The 24573-nt window shown below is 38.5% G+C and overlaps 1 protein-coding gene across 1 annotated transcript in view; it reads left to right on the forward strand.

The window, feature by feature from the left end:
• POLD3 (DNA polymerase delta 3, accessory subunit) overlaps nucleotides 1–22831 on the forward strand; it is a 43049-nt gene extending 20218 nt beyond the window's left edge. The window contains exons 6-12 of the mRNA XM_081238758.1: nucleotides 3643–3907; nucleotides 4998–5070; nucleotides 8167–8332; nucleotides 10650–10762; nucleotides 16462–16574; nucleotides 17694–17772; nucleotides 22075–22831. Coding sequence (XP_081094884.1) covers nucleotides 3643–3907; nucleotides 4998–5070; nucleotides 8167–8332; nucleotides 10650–10762; nucleotides 16462–16574; nucleotides 17694–17772; nucleotides 22075–22277 — 1012 coding nt within the window. The 3' untranslated portion in view covers nucleotides 22278–22831. The remainder of the gene's footprint in view (nucleotides 1–3642; nucleotides 3908–4997; nucleotides 5071–8166; nucleotides 8333–10649; nucleotides 10763–16461; nucleotides 16575–17693; nucleotides 17773–22074) is intronic.
• The last annotated feature ends 1742 nt before the right edge of the window (nucleotides 22832–24573 follow it).

Below are 24573 nucleotides of genomic sequence, written 5' to 3' on the forward strand. Positions count from 1 at the left end.
AGAAGTAGCCAGTCAGAGGAAAGTGGGAGAGTAAGGACAAGGCTGAGAGAACACGTGGTGCTTGTGCAGAACCACAGTAGTTTTCTATGGCTGGAAATTAGAGTGAGAGGCAGAAAATAATGATGCAAGGAATCAGACTCTATGCTTGACTACTAGGATAAAGAGCTTAGGCTTTATTCCAAGGGCACAGGTGAGCCACTGAAGATTTTGAAGCAGATGATTGAAATGATCAGAATTGCATCATAAAAATATCACTCTGACTGTGATGGTGAAAATGGATCTGAAGGGAATAATCTGAAGGCAAGTCATCAGGAAGGAGAAATGTTGCAGTGATTCAGGGTGGAGATGACAGTTATCTGAAGTATAGTAGTGGTGTTGGAAATAGAGAGGTACAGAGGTTAAAGGGTCATACCATCAAAACCTGGATGGTGTGGTCGTGGTTAGGGACCAGGAGAGTGTGTGTGGTGGGAATGGGGGTGGGGTTCATGGTGTTAAGGATGATGGCCGTGTTTCTGGCTTGAATTGCTTAATGGATAATGGTACCATCACTAAGAAGAGGAATATATGAGGAGGAGCAGGCTTTGGGAGAAGGGAAAAATGATGAATTGGCTTTGGACACGTTGAGTTTTAGTACCCTGTGGGGAGTCCAAGTAGATGTGTCCTTTGCAATACATAGGGGAGTCTAGAGCTAAGGAGAGAAATCTGAGGGTAAAAATAGGGATTTTGGAATCAGAGAAAATAGATAATTAATTGGGCTACAGCAGTAGATACAGTCATGCAGAGAGAATGCATAGACTAAAAGAAGGGCAGAAGGTTATTAAACTCCAGCCACAATTACTAGCTGTGTAACCCCTTGGGCAAATTATTTAACCTCTCTGCTTGAGTTTCCTCATCAGTGAAATGAAACTAATAAAATTAGTATCAGCCTCAGGGTTGTAGAGGATTAAATGAGTTAATATATGTAAAACACTTAGAACAGTGCTTGGCACACAGTAAGCACTATTTAAGTGACAGCTGTTTTTTAAGGGGTGGGCAGAAAAGAGGGACCTAAGAGGGAGCAGCCAGAGATAAGAGGAAAATCATGAGAGTGTCTGGAGTTCTAAAAACTAAGAAGAGAGTTTCAAGAAGGAGGGACTGGTTGACAATATCAAACCTTGCTGAGAAGCTGAGTAAAACAGGAACTGAAAAGTGATGGCCTTGGTAAGAGCAGTTTCAGTGGAGCAACCAGCTTCTGGTCAGCTGGGTAGATCGGGATATAAAGAAGTGAGACAGCAGATAGGGACAACTTTCCAGGAAATTTGACAGTAAGATGAAGGAAAAAGAGAGGTAACCTGCTACAGAGGAACTGAGGCTCAGGGAGGATATATATACATTTTTAAAGTTGAGAATGCCTTGAACTTGTATTATTAGGAAAGAGCTATAAAAAGGAGAAATGGTTGAAGATACTGGGGGGGATGGGATAACTGATAACGTTGGGTCCTTGAGGAGAAATAGGTATAGGATTGCCAAAAACAATTTCTGTAAGTTCCATGAGCATAGGGATCATGTCTATTTTGTTAACCACTGTATACCCAAAATGGTGCCTGGCAAATGGTAAGCATTCAGTAAATAATTGTTGAGTGAATTAATGCTAGACATTGGTTCTTTTTTTTTCTTCAGTTCAAAACCTTGAGTATAATAGGCATACAAATATTTATTAGATAAATAATGAATATACAGCTAAAGAGTAATTTATGTCTGGTATCTTTTAGGGAAGGATTATAAGAAAACATTAACACCCAGATATGTTTATGTAAGTTGTATTATTAGGTTTCAAAAATAATCTGTATTAAAATCTAGTGGTATGTCAAACTCTAAAAATCAATTCTGTTGTATCTAGTAAGTAAGCAAACAAGAATAAAAGTGACTCAGAAGTCCAAAATGAAATTTGCATAGGGACCGCTAAAATAAACATGGCAAGTAGAAATGTGATAGTAGGAAGCACTTTAATGAAACTTTACTTAAATACTTAAAGTATCCTCGGTAGAAATGAGAGGAATTTATCTCCAGTAAAGAAGTTTGTATTTGGTCCTGAGAATCATGGGCCAACTGAGATCTGACACATTGTTTCATGTGTTTTAAGAAGTGTTGTGACAGGAAGAAAGTTGAAATTTTAGATTGAGCAGATTCTTCTCTGTTCGGACATGTTCCCAGCCTGACCTGGTCTCTTCCTCATTGCCAATTCCTGGTCCTGACCCTAAGGTGTGGAATGTAGACCGAATGGAGAAAGAGTTGTCTCGGGGCCAACTTTAGATGTTGACAATGAAATAAAACATTGCTCTCTTTCCCTGTACATGGAAGCACTGCAGGGCCAGAGAGGAAGAGTGGTGAGTGAAAGGAAATGATTTCCGTCTGTTCTTAACTCTGATGCACAAAATATTTGTGTTAATGTGGGGTTTTCTATGTGGACTGTAATAAATCAATGGAAGGTTTTTGGAGCTGTGGACTCTAGCTCAGGGCTGTTCAGCCTAAAGTTACTTCAGAAATTAAGTGATATTATCAGGGATTTTTTATCTTAGGCCAGTTAGTCTCAGAGTTGTGCCTGGTTGATCTGTAAGATAATTGCTATCACCACATAGTTTCTTAACCTCCATCTTCTCCCACCCCAAGTTGAGATGATACACTAAAGAAAGGAGAGAAGCCAGAAGCCTCACTTTCAGTGACTTAAATAATCTTTCTTTCAACCTGTATTTCTCTGTGCCAGGTCTTGTAATGGGTGCCTGAAATACAAAAGGTGAATAATATACTTACCTTCAAGGAGCTCTTACCTACCCTCAATAAGCAAAAGACTGAGGGAAATAAAATGTTCTTTGTTAGGAAATGTTGGAAAACTTTGCTTTAAGTACAACTGTTTGACAAGGCTGGATCAGTTACCCATTCACAATGTAGGACATTACATTATGGATTTTTGTGAAACAGGCACATCTACAATGATTAGAGAAGAAGAGATGAATGTTCCCTTTAATACATCATGCAAATTGTTCCAAATTTCTTCACTTGGCTATGGGCATACTTGTGTGGTGCTCTTAGTTGGGATTATTATAAATTATTAAATAAGTGACTTTAAAGGACCACAGGTTATAGAAGCCAGTGGCTCTGTTCCCAGCTTATTCCATGTTTTAAAGCATGATCCATTCTGACCAGGAGAGTTGCCAGGAAATTTGTTAATATTTAAAGCTTTTAATTTTGATTCAGTCAGTATTTATGGAATTGCTAGCCCTGTATGTTGAAGGTCTTTAAAAACAAGAGATAACCATTTGGTTTACCAAAGATGGTGAAATTACTAATGTTTTATTATTGTTTGGTGTATTCTTACTATTTTGAATTAGGATGCTTTTTTCAAAAAAGCAAGAATACCCATATGGCTTGGTAGAAGACACCTTCCAATCTTAGTTTTATTACTAACGAGATGTATAATCTAGGACTTCACTCACTCCTCTCCAGTACTTGTTGCACAAACTAATTTCTAAAATCCATTCTAGTTCTAAAATTTTCTAATTTTATAGTATTAGGGTTAGAAAGTATTGTGGGGAAGAAGCAAGAGATTAAAAATAAGGTTTGATGTTGACATCAATTAATTTAATGTAACATTTCTGTCCTCAGGTTTAGTGCCATCCAGTGTGCAGCTGCCATCCCTAGAGCTCCTGCTGAATCCTCATCTTCTGAAAAGTTTGAGCAGTCAGATCTTCCAGTATCACCTGAGACACAAGCCAGTAATGAGTTGACCACCAATGGTCATGGCCCACCTATCCCCAAACGGAGTTCCCAGCAGCCCAAAGGAATCATGGGCATGTTTGCTTCTAAAGCTGCTTCTAAAACCCAAGATGCCAACAAGGAAACCAAAACAGAGGCTAAAGAAGTAACGAATGTAAGTCTTCTTTAAAAATATGCTTTTATAGCTCAGAATGGGTAACTAGAAAAGCATTTAATAATTCCAGTGGTAGTAGTTTAATTATTTAAGGTTCTGATATCTAGTTCTGTTTTTTCTGCTTTAGTGTAAATCCTTTAATTCTTGATATTCTCACCTGAAGTAGTCCTTTTTCTTTCGATAATGCTTCTCACCAAGCCTCAGATTCTCCTGTAAAATGTAATGCCTGCCCTGTACACATCACAAGATTATTGTGAGACCCAGTTGAAATAATGCAAAGAATTGTATATTAGCAGTATGTTATTTGGGAACATCTATATTTTGGGCTTTGCCAGTGTATTTAACATTCTCATTCTATTTAATGAATTTTTCTTGTTTTTTTCTTTCATCCCTTTCCTTAGTTTTTTATTGTTCAGTCATCTGAACTAACTTAAGTGAGTTGACTTAAGAAAAGTCTCATAAGATACTATTAAAAATAATCTAGAAAAGCGTAATTATTGACATTATTATTATTACCATTATTGTCATTTTAAAGCTTCCACTTTGGGAAAGGAGAGGAGAGGGAGAGGGAAAGCACTGACAATTATAGGACTCCTACTGAGTGCCAATAGTTTGGTCTTTGCTTAAATCCTCTTATCGCTTCTGTGAGGGAGATATTATCATCTTGTTAAGTAATTTGAATGTCATATTGCTATTACGTGGTGGAACCAGCATTCAGTTCTGCTTAGGATGATTACAAATGTAAAGTTTTGGAGGTTTTTCCCCATTTTGTACCATGTTGCCTCTGATGTGTTTTAATTCTGTCAAACTAAGTAGTTTTTAAATGTACTCTAAAAAAGTTTAGACATATTCATGGGTAATAATTTTATAAAAACCGGGGGAAACTAAGCTTTGGCAATTAACACCAAATACTATCTGGTCTGGATTTGTTCTTATATCTAGTGCCTACACGTTTTGGCCTGATAATATAGAGACTGTATGATCATGAGAGTGTGCTCTGCTATTGAAGAGATTTTTTGACTGCTACTTGAAGAACGGCCTAAACACTAGAAAAAAAAATCATGTGTGTTTTCTCTTTCTGTGCTTTTAGGCATCTTCGGTAGGCAACAAGGCACCAGGGAAAGGGAATGCGATAAGCAATTTTTTTGGAAAAGCTGCTATGAGTAAGCATGTTCTTACCTTCCTTTGACTAATATATGAATGTTAATATAATAACATTATATCTGAGGTGAAAGCCACCTTGTCCAGTTTTTACCCATCTAACACACTACCATGTGGCATTCCCACATCCTAACATAAACTTGTAGTATACAGACCTATATGTTGATGAATATAACCAACTGGAATGGTAGATTTTATGGGTGAGCTGAGTTCAGTCGAGATATCCTGGAGGGTAGTTTACTTATTTCTATTTTTACTTCCTGCCTTGAAAAGAGAATTAAATATTTGTTTCATAGTGTTCTTGAAAATGGGTGTTTAAAATAAAAGGGAAGGGCCTCCCTGGTGGCGCAGTGGTTGAGAGTCCGCCTGCTGATGCAGGGGACACGGGTTCGTTCCCCGGTCCAGGAAGATCCCACATGCCGCAGAGCGGCTGGGCCCGTGAGCCATGGCCGCTGAGCCTGCGCGTCCGGAGCCTGTGCTCCGCAAGGGGAGAGGCCACAACAGTGAGAGGCCCGCGTAACGCAGAAAAAAAATAAAATAAAAGGGAAGTTTATTTATAATGGCCATTTATAAATATTTACTTTTTGAGAAAGCAAGTCTCCTTTATTTAAAAAAATATATTTAGATGAGGATTTTTTCATATAGAAAGAACCAATAACCACATATTTTTGTACTTCTCATATCAAGTACACATCCCTTGGGGGGGTGTGGCCAGAATACCAGGAAGAATGCAGGAGTTGCAGGATAATTATGGCGCACTTCTTGGAGCATAGCACTTTACAAAGATTTTGTGGGAAGCAGTTTTGTTACATGCCTATGCAAGCAAAATTAGTCAGAAATCTGCTTTTCTGTGATGGTCAAAATAGTAGTTAGGGGACAGATTGGGGTAATAGTTTTTTTATTTGCCATAAAAGGTATCAGAGAACATTTTTATGTTCTGAAGCAATATTGAAAATTTGCTACTCTCAGGTTATTGGGAGGCATGATTGTGTTACTGCAGGCACAGTGCATAAGGAGGGCTCCCTACTTCTGTGAAAATATGTCATGCTAATGTCACTGGCCTGCACGGCTGGTGCTAGTCCATTATACCCAATCAGATTGTGTGGTTTCTTGGCAACGTTGATGAGGCCCACATCTTTATTTGTTGTTGTTGTTGTTGTTTTTAATATGTTTGTAACCTTAAAAGCCAGTGAATTTTAAAATTACTATTATTTCTAAAATACATAAAACATGACTGCAAGTTGTAAAAGTCAAACAGAAGTATACATTTATTTATTCATGTGTTTATTTAGCAAATATTTATTGAGCACCTACTACATGCTTGGCACTATTATGCACTAGTGATACAATGCAGAAAATGTCCTCATGGCCCTTATATTCTACTGGAATAGAAAGACAAATACAGAAAAAATAAAATACTTAATGATTATAATAGCTAGGCAGAGAGTAACAGGATATTATGATAGAATGTAATAGAGGGAGGGGGGAAACCTGGATAAAATAAAGGAATGAAATATTCACTTAATTAAAAGAATGGCTTACAAAGCTGATTTATTTAACAGATGTTTTTTTCAAGGCTTAATGTTTAGAGTAAAATTATGAATGTTTTTATTGTATTTGACACATGACAAGATCAGTGCAATGAAAATGAAGCTTGAGAGCTGGATGAAGAGTTGATTGTTGGTATTTGAACCATTTAAAACTTGATGCCAGACAATAACAAGTGTTAGCAAGAATGTGGAGAAATTGAACCCTCATACATTGCTGTAGGGAATGTAAAATGATGTGCTCACTTTGAAAACAGTGTGGCAGTGCTTCAAAAAATTAAACATATTTACCCAGCACTTCCACTCCTAGGTATCTCCTCAAGTGAATTAAAACTGTGTGTCCACACAAAATCTTGTACAAATGTTCATAGCAGCATTATTCATAATAACCAAAAAGTTCTATCATGTGATGAATGGTTAAATGATATGTGATATATCCATATGATGGAATATTTTTCAGCCATGAAAAGGAATGAAATACTGATGCATGCTACAACATGGATGAACCTTGAAATGTTATGCAAAATAAATGAAGCCAAACACAGAAGGCCACATGTTATATGATTCCATTTACACAAAGTGTTCAGAATAGGCAAATCTATAGAGACAGAAAGTATATTAGTGGTTGTTAAGGGATGGGTTGGAGAGTGATGGCTAATGGGTACAGGGTTTCTTTTAGGGGTGATGAAATGTTCTAAAATTGGATGGTGGTGTTGTTGCAATTAAAAACCATGGACTTGGGCTTCCCTGGTGGCGCAGTGGTTGAGAGTCCGCCTGCCGATGCAGGGGACACGGGTTCATGCCCCGGTCCGGGAAGATCCCACATGCCATGGAGCGGCTGGGCCCGTGAGCCATGGCCGCTGAGCCTGTGCGTCCGGAGCCTGTGCTCCGCAGGGGGAGAGGCCACAACAGTGAGAGGCCCGCGTACCGCAAAAAAAAAAAAACAAAAAAAAAAACAAAAAAAAAAACATGGACTTGTACACTTGAAAAGGGTAAATTTTATGATATGAAGTCTGTTTCAGTAACAAAAACCTTAATGCTTTATATATTTCAAAAAATTACAGCATTGGTGACAAAATTAAAAAGTCATCATCTGTTATTCTTTGCTTAAAAAGGTGTTTCATATTTTTTTGCGTATACAAAGGAGACGCTTTTCTGTTTTCAGAATTCATAAGCTGCATACTCTTGGGAAACATCTTTTAATCCCTCTGACTCTTAATTTCCTCATCTAACAAATGAGAATGTTGGTACTTCATAAAGTTGTATTCATTTTTTTCCTAAGTGCTACGTTTACTATCATTTGGCTTGGGGGCTGTGATATAATGAGGGATTAGCAGGAGGCAGAAATGAAAACAGTTATAGCTAGAGTGGTAGTTGGAATGGAGAAATGTTCTCTGACTAGACCATGAGCTCTGTTAGGACAGGGACTGTTTTTTATCCCTTTAGCCCCTGTTCCTAATATATTACCTGGCACTTAGTAAACTGTCAAAGGAATGATAGATTAATATTGCACGATGGGGTTATATGTCGTCTGCTATACTTTATTTACAGATAAAATTAAAGTCAATTTGGATTCAGAACAAGCAGTGAAAGAAGAAAAAAAGGTGGAGCAACCTCCACTGTCTGTCACTGAACCAAAGCTGGCAGCCCCTGTGGGCCTGAAGAAATCTAGCAAAAAAGCAGAGCCTGTTAAGATGCAGCAGAAGGAAAAAAAAAGGTAGGAAAATTTTGTTACTTGTGGGGGAAGAGTGTCTCTGCTGGGGGTGAGAAGGTCTTTTTGGGCTTATTGACAAGCAGGCAGTTTTCAGCTGAGCACTAAATCCTACTAGGGATAGCCTTAGGGATACAGCTGTATAACCAAAATGAAGAGAGAAGCTCCATAGCCTGTCTAGTGAAGCAGAACTTGAATCAGCCAGTTCAGGTGATTTAGAGCCCAAGGCCAGTTTTTTGGGCCCCATTGATTTAAATTGACTGTCTTCTCCTTTACTTCATTTTATATTTGTGGACATGGCATAAGTGTGCCTGATTGTATGTCTCTGTGTCTGTTTTTCACCTCAGATTGCCAAATGAGGGGTTACTGTTTCCAGTGAAATTTAAGAGAAAAACTTCTTTGTTTTCTTTTTATATCAATGAGTTTATTTTTCAAGTGGTAAAATGTAATTAGAAAAGAAAATAAAAAGCACACAAGCTGTTAAAAATGAATCCAGGAATTTGAGACACTACCTCATAGTTGGTAGGAGCTAGTCTGTTGAAAGAAATTCTAAAGGACACTGTCAGCACTGATAGGCCCAGACATACTTGACTTTTGTGGCAAGGTTGGGGCTACGCTATTAGAAAACATCAACAAAATGCTGACGTTGCAGAGGGTCAGAGCTCTCTGTCCAGTGGGCCTCACCTCCTAGGAACATGTGATAGGGATGGATTAAAATGTTTCTAACCATGGGTACAACACTCGCTGTTGATGGTTATTGCCAGGAATACATTCAGGATCTCACCACCAAGTAGGACATTAACTGTATGTTTTTAGTAGATGCCCTTTACCAGATTCAGGAAGTCTTTTCTATTCCTAGTTTGCGGAAATGTTTTATGAATGGGTGTTGAATTTTGACAGATACTTTTTCTGCATTTATTGAGGCGATCGTATGGTGTTTCTGTTAATGTGGTGAATTACACTGACTGGTTTTCAAATGTTAAACCAGACTTGCATTCTTGAGATAAACCCCACTTGGTCATGATGTATTATCCTTTTTATATATTGCTAGATTCGATTTGTTAATGTTATGTTAAGAATTCTTTGCATCTATATTTCTGGGGGCTATAATCAGTTAATTTCTTTGCTGGTAATGTCTTTGTCAGATTTCAGTATCAAAGTTATGCCCATTTCATACAATCAGTTGAGAGGAGTTTCCTCCTCCTCTGTTTTCCAAAAAAGTTTGTGTAAGGTATGTATTGTTTCTTTCTTAAAAGTTTGATAAAATTCACCAGTGGATCCAGGCTTGGAGTTTTCTTTGTGGGGAAATTTTTATTATGAATTTGATTTCTTTAAATAGAGCTATTCAAATATTCTTATTCTTTTGGGGTCAATTTTGAATGTGTTTTTAAAGGAATTTATTTCATCTGAGTTGTTGACTTTATTGGCATAAAATTGTTTATAATATATATAGCCTTATTCTTTGAGTATCTATGGAATCTGTAGGTATCGCTATAGATTTCTTCATTCATTCCTAACATTGGTAATGTATACTTTTCTCTTTATCAGTCTTGTAAAAGTTTTACTAATTTTATTAATCTTTTCTTGAAAAATAACTTTCACCTTTTAAAATTTTCTATTTCATTGATTTCTGCTCTTTATTATTTCCTTCTACTTATTTTGTGTTTAATTTGTTATTTTTCTAGCTTAAGGTAGAAAAATAAGTTGATATTTAGTTACATAAGAAATAAGATTGAAGGTAAAAACTATGTCTTGTACTTATTTTTGTCTATAACACACACTAGGCCCTTGATAAATTATTGCTGATTGAATGAATAGTGTGGTGGAGTATCCAGACAGAGGAGCTAAATAATGTCAAGATGGATCTAGGTTATTTGTCCAGTAAAATTTATCACATTGTATTTTATAGTTAGTGGTATTTATACCCATTTTTCCTGCCAGAGCTTCTTGAGAACAATGGTATTTTCTTGATCTTTGCATCTGAGTGTTTAGCAAAAAGCCTTTATGTAGGTAGTAGCTGCTTATTTCATGCTTGTTGAATGATTGAAAGGCCAGTAGGGGAAGTAAGAAGGAATTTGGAAAAATTTTCAATAACCTGGTAAGTAGCTTACAGTGGTCTTTAGAGAGCTAGAGAAAGTTTTTATTCTGGTTACCCCATGAAGTGACCTAGTTGTGGTCAATTAGCAGAGTATCCTTATGGGTCTATTACGACTTTTACTTTCTACCCTCTGGAATTAAGATCATGAGTTATGAAGCAAGGCTGACAGTAGCACAATACTTATATTTTTATTTTGTGTAACATGCTTAAATTATTCCCAAACAGCAACAGGAGGAAGCAAGTGGAGTTATCTGATGATGAGACAAAAGAAACTGAAAACATAAAGAAAAAGAGGAGAAGAATCAAACTTCCTGAGTCTGATAGCAGTGAAGATGAAGGTGGGCATTGCTAATTTTTTAAATTTTAATTTTTAATGTTAATTTTAATTTTTGGCTAGTGAGATTATTATCTCAGTCAATTTGGGCTGCTATAACAAAAATACCATAGACTGAGAGGCTTAAACAACAGGAATTTATTCCTCTCAGTTCTGAAGGCTAAGAAGTCCAAAATCAAGGTACCTGCTGATTCAGTTCCTGGTGAGAGCTCTCTTCCTCATTTGTAGACGGACACCTTCTTGCTGTATCCTCCATGGCAAAGAGAGAAATCATCTTTCTTGTGTCTCTAATCTCATTCATGAGGGCCCTATCCTCGAGACTTAATTATCTCCCAAAGGTCTGCCTCCTACTTCTATCATATTGGGGATTAGGGCTTCAACATATAAATTTTGAGAGAACACAAACATTCGGTCCATAGAAGGGTCAGTTCTTATTATGATGATTTTAGGTTCAAGGAGCTAAAAAGTTACTTATTATGGGTCACAGTGACAATAGTAATCCTAGCACTGAGAGACACAGTGTACCTATTTCTGTTTAAAACCTACTTTAACCTTTTGACAAGAACCATAATCTTATGATAATTTGTCAAAGTAGCAAACACAAAGGGAAAGAGAATAAGGATTATTACATTTATTATCAAAGACGTTTTCTTTTTTAAAAAATAAAATGGAGCTCTTCCTTTGGGTACCTTCATGTGAATCTTATAAAATGGGTAATATTGTAGGCATCAGGGGTATTGGTGGTGTTTTGTACCACATAAGTAAAACCATGCTAAGATGAAGAATCTGTATGGTCATTGTTGAGAGGGAATGACACTGTGAACCCTTCCAGTTTTAAGTTGTAGACACTGTTGTACAATAAGCGAACAGAATAAGGACAAGAGTCTTGCCTGAAAAATTACTGTGCCTTTTAAAAGAATATCAATTATTCTAAGAGCCAGTATCAGGTATCCTTCCTAAAATGTGTAAATGAAAGTGTACAGAAAAAGGAGGAGACCAAAGAGAACCATACCTGGGTTGGACTGATATGCCAGATGACTTCGATCCTGAAAAGCCTGGTTTGAGAACCAGTGGTGAAAAACTTGAGCTGCTGTGATTGATTCTCCATGAACTCATGGCCTAAATTGTATAAAACATTTTTGGTAATGGCCAGGGGAACTCTCGTCCAAAGGGATTCAGCATCATATAAAGGTAGACAAAAGTAAACAAACTGACACTAAAAAGAGATTAAAGAAAAATGAATGCAAAAAAAGGAACCTGCTATGCTGTTGAAGGACAAAGCTAAACTTGTTAGACTCTACTCTTACCAGAAACTACTGTAAGAAGCACTGAAAATGGTAACAGAGGTTCCCCAAAAGTGGGGGGATATTAGCTCAAGTGAGTGAAAAAGCAAATTATATATACAGGTGACAGTAATGCAAAGGACATGAATATATGTAAGAAATTGTACAAGAAAGTTGAATATGTCTATGGCAGAGGTACATCTTTGACTCTTCCATGGATTTAGGGTTTCCATTGACTGTGGAATGGATAGGGATAGGGTATTGTGAGCATCCCAGTGGGGCAGTTGCTATATACTCATTCCATGTCATTTATCAAAATGCTTTAACCAAGACTACAGAAAGGAAGATTCCCAAGTGTGTGATGAAACAACCATCAAGGAACATTCTGACTGGTTAAGAGTTGAAGGAAATAGAGGCAAATCTATGCAGACACACAGGAAAATAACTAAGCAAGTAACTTAGGAATATGTGCTAATTAGAACAGTTTTCCCTAAACTCCAACCAGGAAAAGAACTTGAGGAAGATTCTAAAAAAGTCTTTGAAGCCATCATCCTAATGTACATTAAAAAAGTAAACTAGATACTCTAGTATTAGTGAAGGAGTCAGCTCTAAGTCAAGGAATTACTGTGGTTGATTGAACACTCTTTACATACTTCTGAAATATTCTCACAAAAATAATACCCTTAAGTGATTAGAAATATGAGTGGGGTTATTTAGTTTGGAAGGGAGAAGAAATGTGAAAGAGGTGGACAACCTATAACAGCAGATGATATAAAGCAGAGGCTCTCAGATTTTTTTCTCAGATTTTTTTTCTGGCAAAGATAATTTTTGGCATCTGACTAAATTTATAAACCTTTGCCATTTTATTCCTAAATTTCTTCTTTGTCTCAAAGCCAGTGGGATTTCGTTTTAAACCTTCATACAGTCTCTAACCTATTATTGTTTTATTTCTGTTACACTATTAGTTCAATATGCTATTTTCAGCTAGAAGTTAGTACATGAGCAGCAGGAGTGGAGGAAATGGCAGAGACTTTGCAGTTAGACAGACCTGGGTTTAAATCTTAACCTTTACCACTGACCATGTGACTTTAGGCAGATTACTTAACTTAATCAATTCCTGTTTTCTCATCTCTAATATAGGGATGTTATCACAAACTGTGCCGGCCTTTTATGAACATTAAATAAGATGCCGCGTCAAAAGTGCCGGGACAGTGCTTAACATATAGTCAGTTTTCTTATTATTCACCCCACTTTTCCTATTGAATTTCAGTAAGCATTTAATGGTAATAAACACACTTGAAAGTACCTTCTCTCAGAAAATTCCCGTCAACTTCATATCCTTAACTCTCTACCCAAGGGACTGTTCCTTTCTCTTTCTCCCTGGCAGAGTCATAAGCACCTTTAGCAGTTCTATTGTACATACTCCCTCTGTAAAGCAAGAAAAGGCCAGACCCAGAGAGAAACAACATTAAGAGTAATATCTATATTGCTAGGAAAAAGTAGTTTTAAATGGTATGTTTCAGTCCTTGCTACCATTTTCAGTCCTTGCAAATTGCTTATAGAGAATGTTAAGCAAATGACCCCACTGCCCCTTTTTTAAAGGTTAAGATAAGTAGTTAAAAAAATTTCCTAGGAAGCTATGAATGATTTTCAAGAATTCTAGTTACCCATCTCTTCCAGAAAACTCTCTGATAAACAGATGTTACATTACTGGATTCCTGCAATTAGTTTTACCACAGCTCTTATGCTGCCCCAACAAAGGTTGCTTTCCTGGGGTGAGTGATATTTCACTACTTGAGAACATTTCATCTGAAGAGCTGCAAATCCGTTACAAATATATTTAAAATACACCAATGCATCCATCATTCCTTATGCTTATGTCACTAAAAATATATTGAGGGAGAATGCTTGGCTTGGTAATAGAGACTAAGGCAGGCAGACATGGATTCTAGCATATGAATGTGGGCAAGTTTTAAAAAAATCTCTTTGAACCTCAGTTGTATCAATATAAAACAGAAATAGTAATAGTGGTTTTGTAGGGTTGTTGTGCAAATGAGTGATTAATGTTTGTAAAGCCCAGAAAATTCTAGTTGTTTTCCCTGTCCTTCCTTTCTTAAAATATTTTGTTTAAAAAAATTTTTTTAAACAAAGTAATACATGTACACAATTTCAAAAATCAGATAAAATACAAGTTTTATAATATATAGTAACCTCTCCTATCAGACTCACCTAATTAACTGATGCTTCCCTTGTCAACTTTTTCCCATCTGCCTTCCATCTTCCAGGGATTTGTTGAAATTTCTTATTCATTAAGAGCTCTTGGCTCCTCTGGTGTTCTCTTCCCTATTATGAGAGGGTTACAACATTTCTTTCCTTTATTATCATTATAATGTTTCTCTTTGGGGGTGTGTGGAAGGGAGAAGGAGGTATATGCTGAATCTTCCTTGACCTAGAAGCCCATCGTCCCAAATTTAGTTCAGAAAATGATTCTTTTCCTTTATTTAAAAGAAATAGTTTCTGTATATTCAGTGCTAGGGAAATCGTGATGCCTCTGCCTGTGTGGAGCTTAGAGTCTGAAGGGGGAGTGTAGATAAACAGTCCATACAGTGCAGTGAGAGGGGTCTTAGAGGGTGCCACTGGGATTGTGTTTTCCTTGGTTAAGTCAAGTCGTTACAGAACTGGAAATAGAGTAAGAACTCTTAAACTTATTACTGAGAGTACTCAAAATTCCTTTTTTTTTTGCATCCTCACCGCATAAACTTCACTCCCACCACTGTAACACATTGTGACACAACTTTCTTAATAGCTATACCTTCAGAAAAATGGGTGCTTCGTTCTGTGGTTTGACTGGACTTTTGCTTCCTTGAGCTCCCATCATGTTCTAGCTTCCCAGAGCTGGTTAATAGCTGGACCACTTTCCTTTTATGTTTTTATTTCCTAGAGTTCATAAAGTTTTGGGGCCCATTTCATACTTGAAGTGTATAATTTATTGTTTCTTTCTGGCTGTTGTTCTGCTTCACCTCTTTAGGTCATTTGGCCTTGAACCCTCCACTGTCATAATTTTTAACACTGACCTAATCGGTTGGGAGAATTTCAGATCCAAGACTTGTGCTAAGAATTTGAATACAGCCAGGAGATTCAGGGAGCAGGTGAGGCTAAGCAGCTTACCCAGACCCTTGACCAGCAATTTCTTTGTGGTAATTAAGCAATAGGTCAGCTGAGGATTTTCACTTCCTCTCTTATGGGCCTTATACTATTTCTGGAACTATTCAGAAATGATGTGATCCCTCTGGTGGTACTGTCTTTTCAGGTGGTACCACTCCCATAGCAATATTTCTCTCCTTAAAATATTCTTTCCTGCTAATCTCAGTGTAGCAAAATAAGCCTCATCAGTGAGGCAAGTGAGAAGTAGTTCCCAAACACTTATTAACAAGCAAGTCCTAGTTGTTAGAGCTGTAATTGTGATCATCGTGTCAAAGATGATTCCCCAACCCCACAGTTTATGCTCTTAATATCAGCTGGAAAATTTCAGTCTAACATACATCTCAAGTGATGGCAAGTAATCCTCAGACCACAGTCACAAAATCACTGTTACTATTATTTCTGTTTTATACAACTGAAGTTCAAAGAGATTTTTTTACAACTTGCCCACATTCATATGCTAGAATCCATGTCTGTCTGCCTTAGTCAAGCATTCTCCCTCAATATAATTTTAGTGACATATGCATAAGGAATGTGGATGCGTCGGTGTATTTTAAATATATTTGTAACGGATTTGTAGCTCTTGAGATGAAAGGTACTCACATTTGGTATAATCTGAGGATTATCTCCACTTACTTGATCTTAAGAGAAAATGTCTGGCCCTGAGTGATAAGGTAGCATGGGAGAGTTGGAATAGTAAGGCTGTGGAATCAGACTGACTGGGGTCTAAAACTTGCTGCCTCAGTTGCAAGCTCTGTGCCCCTGACAAGTTAACTAACCTCTCTGAACCTCTGTTTACTCAACTCTAATGTATGAATAATGGTATTTGTCTCTTTGTTGTGAGGATAAAGTAAAATAATGTAAGTGAAATACGTGACACATGGTAGATGATCAGTGGATATTTTTTTGATCAGTGAATATTTATAAAACAACTTCATACTTTGACTTATCTATAAAATTAGAAGCTTAGCTAAGATGATCTCTAAGGTATATTCCAGCTCTAATAATTCTTGATTCTTTGATTCTCTTTGTATGAAAATTAATAAAATATGTATTTTAAAGATATTTATAGTTATATAATTGCAGAGTCCTTGGTTGTCATGAATTACTGCTTGCAAAATACCCTTTGTTGGACATGGAAGTTTAGAGAGCCAGTGGAGAAGGCATTGTACCAGACACTGCTGTAGTTCTCTTATCTAAGCTTGATTCCTTATTTCAGTCATACCAGACTCTCCTGGGGCTTATGAAGCTGAGTCACCATCCCCACCTCCTCCTGCTTCTCCATCTCCTGAACAAGTGCCGAAGACTGAGCCAGAGCCTCCTTCTGTAAAGGTACAACTTTACTGGGATGTGTCCTTTATCGCCCAAGGATAAAACTACTCTGCTACGTTAGTCGCTGCTGTACACTTCACAGATGTCAGTAGCCGGCTCCTGTCTCGTCCTGCTCTCCTATGGGTAGTGCAGAATGGGCATTCCCTCTCTTCCCACCTGAAGAGGGAGTTCAGCCATAAGGTGTCATCTCAGGAATGTGGCCGAAGTCAATCCTGGGAGCTCCTTTGTTTTTCATTCCCTCCAGCTTTAGGCAGCTGTGCCACCCAACTCTTTTTGGCATTGTGCAAAGTGAAGTCTTGCAGCAGAGTGTGTGAAAGACAGAGTAGAACAAACAACTTATGCAGGTTTGTTGCTCTTCCAGAAAAGGGCTGCAAATGGGGAAATACAGTTTTCAATGATCTTCATCTGGCTCTTGTCTGCCTCTGTTAGTGTAGGTAATGAAGGACTGAGAAGATGGGTGGTTTTTTTCCTTTATGACTACTAGTTTTCCTTAATTCATTGTGTTAAGACTGTCATTTAAATTTTGCACTGATTTCCTCATTAGCTGAAGAGAAAATGGGGTGGAAGACCAGTGGAGAGAAAGGGAAGTTGGTATAAGTAATACCTTTTGATACTAAATTAGACAGTTGTAACGTTGCAGTGTCAAGATTGAACTAGCAGGTATCCACAGCAAGGGTGGATGCCGTGGAGACCTCTGGTCTGGTTTAGAGGCCTTCCCTGAGCACTTCCATAGTATCTGCTGTGGCCTTCCATTAAAGCCCTTACCACAGTGGATTGCAATGGTCTGTTTTCTTTGTCTCTCTCCTCCACTAAGGCCCTTGTCCTATTGGTCTTTTTAACCTTGACGCCTGCACTACCCAACAAAAATTTGTTGACCGAATGAACACAGTTCTTTGCTCAACATGCTACTTTTCTTCTCAATGAAGTATCAATGAGCGTAACTTGTCTGTGGTTGGGCTGGTCCCCTAAAGGGAAATTTGTAGATAACTTGTTTAACTTTTTATCGTCATAGAATATTAGAGGGTGATTGTTATAGAGTAAAAAGCTTTTATTATTTTTCTGTGTAGCTTGATTGGTCAATTTAATGTTGTATCCTCTGATCTTCCTATGATCTTTTAGGGCTCAAGTGGAGAAAACAAAAGAAAACGAAAACGTGTGCTAAAATCTAAAGCCTTTGTGGATGAGGAGGGCTGCATAGGTAAGAAAAATTTTTGATTCCAAATCCAGAGATAGAGTTATTACTGTGGAGAGCACCTTAATCCCTTACAGAGCAGGGTGCCTCAGACTTTAATATGCATATGATTCATCCCCAGGTGGTGCTGGGCTGCTTTCCTGTGGCCCACACTTTGAGTAGTGGAATATAGGGAACACTACAACTAGAGTCAGAAGACCTAGGTTCCTGTTTGGGTAATATGCTTGAGATCTTGCATAAAAGTCACATCATCTCTGGTGGGGAGTTTCTTGATCTGTGGAGTGGAGGGAAAATACCATTTTGCCTACATGTGGGATTGTTGTGAAGATTCATGTGAAGTAATATATTTAAAAAACACTTTCAAGATGGAAACCACAATACCAATTTTAAATCATAGACATTGAGAAACATTTGGGGTTTTTTTGAATGTTTGTTTTATACATTGAACAGTGGAAAAGAAGCTCCTATAGATGACTAGACTTTGAAGAGAGTGTCAAGAGTCTTCTTTGTGTTTTGTCCCATTTGTTCTATAGAGGGGTCTGACTCATCCAAATCACTTCCTTTATGTTTCCTGCTTGTAAGCCATGTTAGGTAAAAGCATGTGCTTTTTATGGAGGCCTAGAGGGAAATTAGAATTCATGCGTCAAGTCATTGCTTGATTCTTCAGCCATGTTTTAGCTTGTTCTGCCACGATTGACCGACTTCTGTGGGGCTTTTAGGATTTAGCACTTGAGGCCCGATGAGATGTTCAGATCCTGGTACTGTCTTTTGTGTTTGTAAAAAGTTGTGGGTTTAGGCTCTTCAACCGTTTGTTAGTGAGATAGCCGAGAATTGTCATTTCTCCTTTCCTGTGGCACCTGCCACATGCTGGCTCTCCTAGAGAGAAGTATTTTTTCCCTTTCTTGATTTTCTTTTTCTGGTTCAAATTTTTGTCTTAAAAAGATTGATAGACTCTGAAGAATCAACTTTCCCTAGGCAATGTGGTTGTTAAAACTAGTGAAGACCTTTCATCAGTCTTGAGCCCTCTCCCATTCCCCACCTCCCACTCATCTGAAAAGGCCTCTGCCATTTTAATTGTAGCATGTGATTGGGAATAAAATTTCTACACAGGAAATTTCTGTCTTTTCAGTGCTAACTTTCTTGTGCCTATGAATTCTGGATTTTGGTCTTTTTTTGTTGTATTTGTTTGTTTTTTGCTTTTAGTCTTCTAGTAATGAATTTCAAGCCTCTTGGTTTGACTGTTAATGGTAATTTACATATTTACTGTTGAATTTTTTATTCTTTTAAACTTAAGAGGACTGAAGCATCATTGCCAGTTTTTCCCTCCTGCTACCCCAAAAGAAAAGTGTCAGGAATATCTTTATGGGAGTTCATTGGGAATTTGTGGCTAATTACTTATTGCTTTGTTCAAAACATAGTACTCAAGTTTTGGCCAGGTATGGGATGTGAACTTTTTTGTACTCCTGTCTCCAGACAGGACTATTAAGAGCCTTGGATGCAACAATGAAAACTGTGCTCACATAGCACATTTTTTTTTAAGGTTTTTAGTCCAAGCTCAACCTAATGAATCTTGGCTCCTGTAACCAACAAAGGAGTTCTGCTTTCCTCTCTCTGCTCAGACTGTTCCAAACGTACCAGCACAGGGGGCTTCTCCTGTCCTGTGCTGGATGGGAGTTGGTCTGTGGGTTTAAAAAGCTGATCTTTCCCTTTCTGTGAGTTTACTACAGGGACTGGGGAGTTGGGCCCCTGAGATAAATTTGGGGTGGACTTCTGGACAGGGTGGATTTCTAAGAGCAAGACAGTTGAGTGGAAAATAATTCTTTTACCCATGCAAACTGGGCCTGTTTTTATGGCAGCCCAGAAGAGTGGCGTGTTGTTCAGCTAAAATAAAGGTCCTGTATTTTTAAGTTGAAATCTCCTTTGTTCTGTAGTTTGAAGTAGCCACAGCTTTGAATATAGAAATGCTCCTTTTAGCTCTTAAGGTATATACAGAGTGTTCTGCTTAAGAAATTCTGTTGGTGCTGCCCTGACTGGTTTTTAACTCCCTCAAGCAGTGCGTTGCACAGAATCGGCAATGAGACAACCAGTGGTTAGTCATGAAATAATGAGCTAATTGATGCTGAAGTTTAATATTACAGACATGCCGCCATTTGAATACATAATATAGCTTATGGAGGAGCAAGTCTTGTCTTTTCTATATCTGTAGGTGGCTCTTTAGAATTCCCTAATTTGAGATATTGAGTAAATAACAGCTCATAATTTTGTTCTAAGATCCAGTTATGTAATTAATGCTTTTGAAGTTGCATCAGGATGGGGATGATGTTCTGGGATCATAATTGTTGAACTAACAGGTATACCATGGAAATTCCTGAAGTATCTTAGAGCAGCATTTCTTAAACTTTGTTGAGTAGATGCATTACTTGAAGATCTTGACAAAATTCAAATTCTGATTCAGTAGGCCTGGGTTAGGACTTGAGATTCTGTGTTTCTAATAAGCTCATGGGAGATGCTAATGCCTCTGGTCTGTGGAGCCTTAAGATCTTCAAGAACGCTTAGTATATATTTAAAACTTACTGGTGTTTTTTTAGCCTCTTACTTGACAGGGGTCAGCCAAAGTGAATTCTAGGCTGTTGAAAGTAATGACAAATCCTAGGAACTCTTAGGGAGGGGACTGTTGATTATGCAACCTTAATAAGAATAGATGAATAAGGTGAAGGAATACTCCACTGGTTATAGCCAGTTGACCTCCAGCGTGGCCCATTGCAAGGGGAAAATATAGCACTGAAGAGTGCTTGCCAAAGATTACTGGGTGTATTTGTACATTTCGTAGGGCAGCATATCACCTTTTACAGGGGAGCAAAGAATGGTGATTCTCAAGGTATGGTCCCCAGGCCAGCAGCATGTCAGCATCACCTGGGAACATGTTAGAAAAGCAAATTCTTGGGTTCACCCCAGACCTATTGAATCTAAAACTCTGGAAATAAAGCCCAGCCATACGTGTTTAAATGAGCCTTCAAGTAATTCTGATACACATTAAAATTTGAGATTATGTAAGTGACAGACTAGGTATTAGAACACAGGTGTATTTGATTCCAAAGCCTATGCCTCTAGAAGAGTTCGGCGGATATATTTTATTAGAAAGAAATGATCAATAATCAAGAGTTTAAAACTATCATTGTTTGTTAATGGGAAAAAATACCTTTCACTTTACTCATTTGAGCATTATGCATATTAGGTTACTCTATTCAGCTAAGAAAAGGTGTTTTCCTTTTTCCATCATTTGCTGAGAAAGGATTTAGATGACGTTGACTGTACAGCTGCTGCATCTCTCTAAAGTCACAGGAGGGTGGCATTGTACTGTTTCTTGCGGTTGGTGTGTGCACTGCAGTAGTATTGAAGAGACCCTCATCAGTTCTGGGACATCATTGTTGGAAGCGATTGTCTGTGCCTGTGCCCTTTGGGGCTTCCTTATAGTGACTCCTCACTGGTATAATTTTTTTTAAAGTTTCCAGTGGGGAGGGATCAGTGAATTTTATTGGTAGGAGAAAAGGCAAAATACACCCTTGGCTGACAGGGAGTAAAAACACTGGGAACTTTTTCTCATTTTCTCATTGTCCTTCCTTAAAACTATCAAGTTTGTCATCTGACCAAGTTTGCTTGAGATAGTCATTCTTCATGATGTAGACCATTACTAAATCCTGGGTCACTGAGAACCAAGAACTGAATAGTTGAGTAGCTAATCTCCAGTTCACAGTGGGTGACATCAGGATAGGACTAGCCAGGAGGGTCCATGGCAATGAGTCTGGCTAGGCAGGATGGGGACTGGCTGGTAGAGCAGAGCTTAAGACCAGGAACACCAGTGATGGAAATGGCAGGCACTGTGGGTCAGGGAGGTGAGACTGAAGAAGTCAGTCAACGCATGGAGGTAGAAGTAGGTGTTTGAGATGCAGATAGTTCTGCTGTAGAGTTCAACAAGTTAGCTAAGCATAGACCAAGGCCCAAATGCAGGATTTGGGCAACCACATGATAAGGGCCCACTTAAAGGCATGGGGCATAGCAGTGACGGAGTAAGGGTGAATGATGATTTTGAGCCCCAGCTAGAGGCTGTGTGAGCTCAAAATGCTGCTTCCTCCCTGAGGCGGGATCTGATCTCCCAGCAGGATTGAGCTGCGGTGGTTAGTGAGCACACCTCCCTTGGTCAGTGGGTCTGAGGGGATTGGAGTGAACCAGACATCTCATTCTCTCGAGAGAGCAGTGTTCTAAATGACTCAACGCACTCATATCCCAGTTTTTCCTTTGTTCTTCCAGTAACTGAAAAGGTCTACGAGAGTGAATCCTGCACAGATAGTGAAGAAGAGCTTAAGATGAAGACTTCCTCTGTACATAGGCCTCCCGCCATGACTCTGAAAAAGGAACCCAAAGAGGAACGAAAGGGCCCAAAGAAAGGAACTGCTGCTCTGGGCAAAGCCAATAGACAAGTGTCCATTACTGGCTTCTTCCAGAGAAAGTGAACTGCCATCTCTGTTAGGTCCAGAGATGTGGAGTGGTCAAGGGACAAGACCAAGACATACAGACTCTCACTTACTGTGTAAGTTCATCCAGTGCCTCACCTCATCTTTATCAAAAGACTGTTTTTCCATCCTGTCAGGTTTATACGGCTTCTGGTTTTCAACAAAAAGGAAATCACCTGGAAGCAAGAGGCAAAAGAATATTTCAAAAAGCTGTTATCTTCCAACATTTTTTAAGCACAATTTTGACCTGTCCAGGAGAAGAATTCATTCCAAAAATAAATTGGAACAGGTTTCAGAATTATCACTGAAGCCGTTAGTGGCTAATCCACTGTGCCCTACCCACCCTGTGCCCTTATCCATCCATTTATGGCTCAGGAAGTGATCCTCCTTGTTCTTTTGTATTTTGTGGACTTGTGTGGGTATTCTTTTATGCCTGAATTTTACTGGATGTGTTTACCACTTCCCCATCCTCCCTTCCCCACTACCACACTTCTGTGTGAAGCATTTTCTGTAAGTCTTTTAAATCTTGGTTGGACTAAAGGCTGAAACAAAAATCTCCCGGTAATCCTCTTTTCCTCCATTATAAAGTACACTGACACCTGGCCACAGACCAGCACATTACTTGTTTTCTAGCCCTTTCACAAAAGCTCTTACTCTCGAGCTCTTTATTCGCAATTAGTGGTTAGGGAAAAGCCTCAGGCAGAGCACAAATAAAAATGTAATGATGTATTCAACCCCACCAGAAATTACTTAGAGTCAACATTGATGACATTAGAGGACTTGTCATGTTGCTGACACAGGCTGTGCTTTATACTACACTTTGTGATTTTTGTCTCCTCCTCTCTCTCCCTTTCCCACTCTCAGTACCTAGAGAGGGAAACCCATACAGTGAAATGAAGGCTAAAAAGAGAAGTCCCTTCTTACCTGCAATGTACAACAGTTAAGTAAAATTTCTCCTTTTCAAGGAAACTGGATGTTAGGAACAACAATTTTCCAGGAAGGTAATGAGGAAGAGGTAAAGCACATTGTCTATTGATGCTGCTCCTCTGTATTTTTAACTTCCTCACATGTTTAGAAGTACAGGCTCCCCTAGAAGAGATGGAGAGACTGAGTCATTGGTAGATCTAAACATTTTCATTTGTTACTTATGGAAAATCATTTATTCCAGTGATAACTTGGAAGCACCTTCCTTTATGGCTGGACAGTGAGCTCAGGGGATGGAGGTGGTGTGGCGGTGACCTTGCACAGTGAGCTCTGGGGAAAGGAGCACAGGCTCAGCTGCTGGAGTGACTCATGACTTAACAGACGAGGGACATCTGACTTGCTTCTTGCTTCTTCTGCCTTCGCCTGGTGTGTGTCGTAAGTGATGCAGTCAGCCGTCTACTGTTTAAGGTTAGGATTGTGACTGACCTTAGATTAATAGGAGCTTCTTTAGCAACTGTCACCCAGGGCCCTCCAGCCAGGCACCCCGTGGACTTGATTAAAACCAGAGGTTTGGGAGATTAGTCCCAGCATTGCATTACGTCTACAACTTGAGAAGGCAGGGGCTTTGTGCAGCAAGCTGAGTAAAGGTTGACACATTCCAAACTCCTTTCTTTTTAAAATGTAAAAGGATGGAGAGAAGGGTGGAAAGGCTGGATTTAACTTTACAAAAAACTTCTGGAGAGGAATCCCTTTTAAATGGTTATTTTCGCCATTGCCTCTAGTCATTTTTCTAAATAGAAATGGAAAATTAAAGAAAAAAAAGCAACAATCCAGCCTTTAAAAAAAAATTATCGTGCTGGGATCTCTAATTAAATCACATTTTGAATTGGAAAACTCTGGTGCTGGTGGAGTTCTGTCTTTGCAAGCATAATGCAAATCCTGTGGTCACTGTGCCCAGTATGCTGCCTACACTCTGAGCCGTCTGCAAGGCTTAGTGAGTAGTAAGTGCCGGCTGTTTCCTTCTTTCTGTAAAAAAAACAAAACAAAACAAAAAAAACTCTACCATGTTATCCACATGAGTTAAATAAATTTGAGAAGTTGTTTTAAAACAGTGCTTCAAACTGATTGTCTGATGAATCTGTTATTTGACAGGATGGCAACAGTGTATGCAATTATTTAAACTCTGAACAGGAACAAGGCTGGTTTTCAGTTTATATTGTTAAAACTGCATACCCATAGTCTGAGATGGACAAGTTATTTGCTGTCTTCATCATTTTTTCAGTCCTGTGGGAAATCTTAGATTCAGCCGGCCTCATTTTTTAGTTCCTTTAGAAGAAAATCTAGTCCTGATCTTGCACATTGTGTTAGTCTG

The sequence above is a fragment of the Mesoplodon bidens genome (genome assembly GCF_964165515.1).
Source record: "Mesoplodon bidens genome assembly, chromosome: 7".
NCBI classification, from domain to species: domain Eukaryota; kingdom Metazoa; phylum Chordata; class Mammalia; order Artiodactyla; family Ziphiidae; genus Mesoplodon; species Mesoplodon bidens.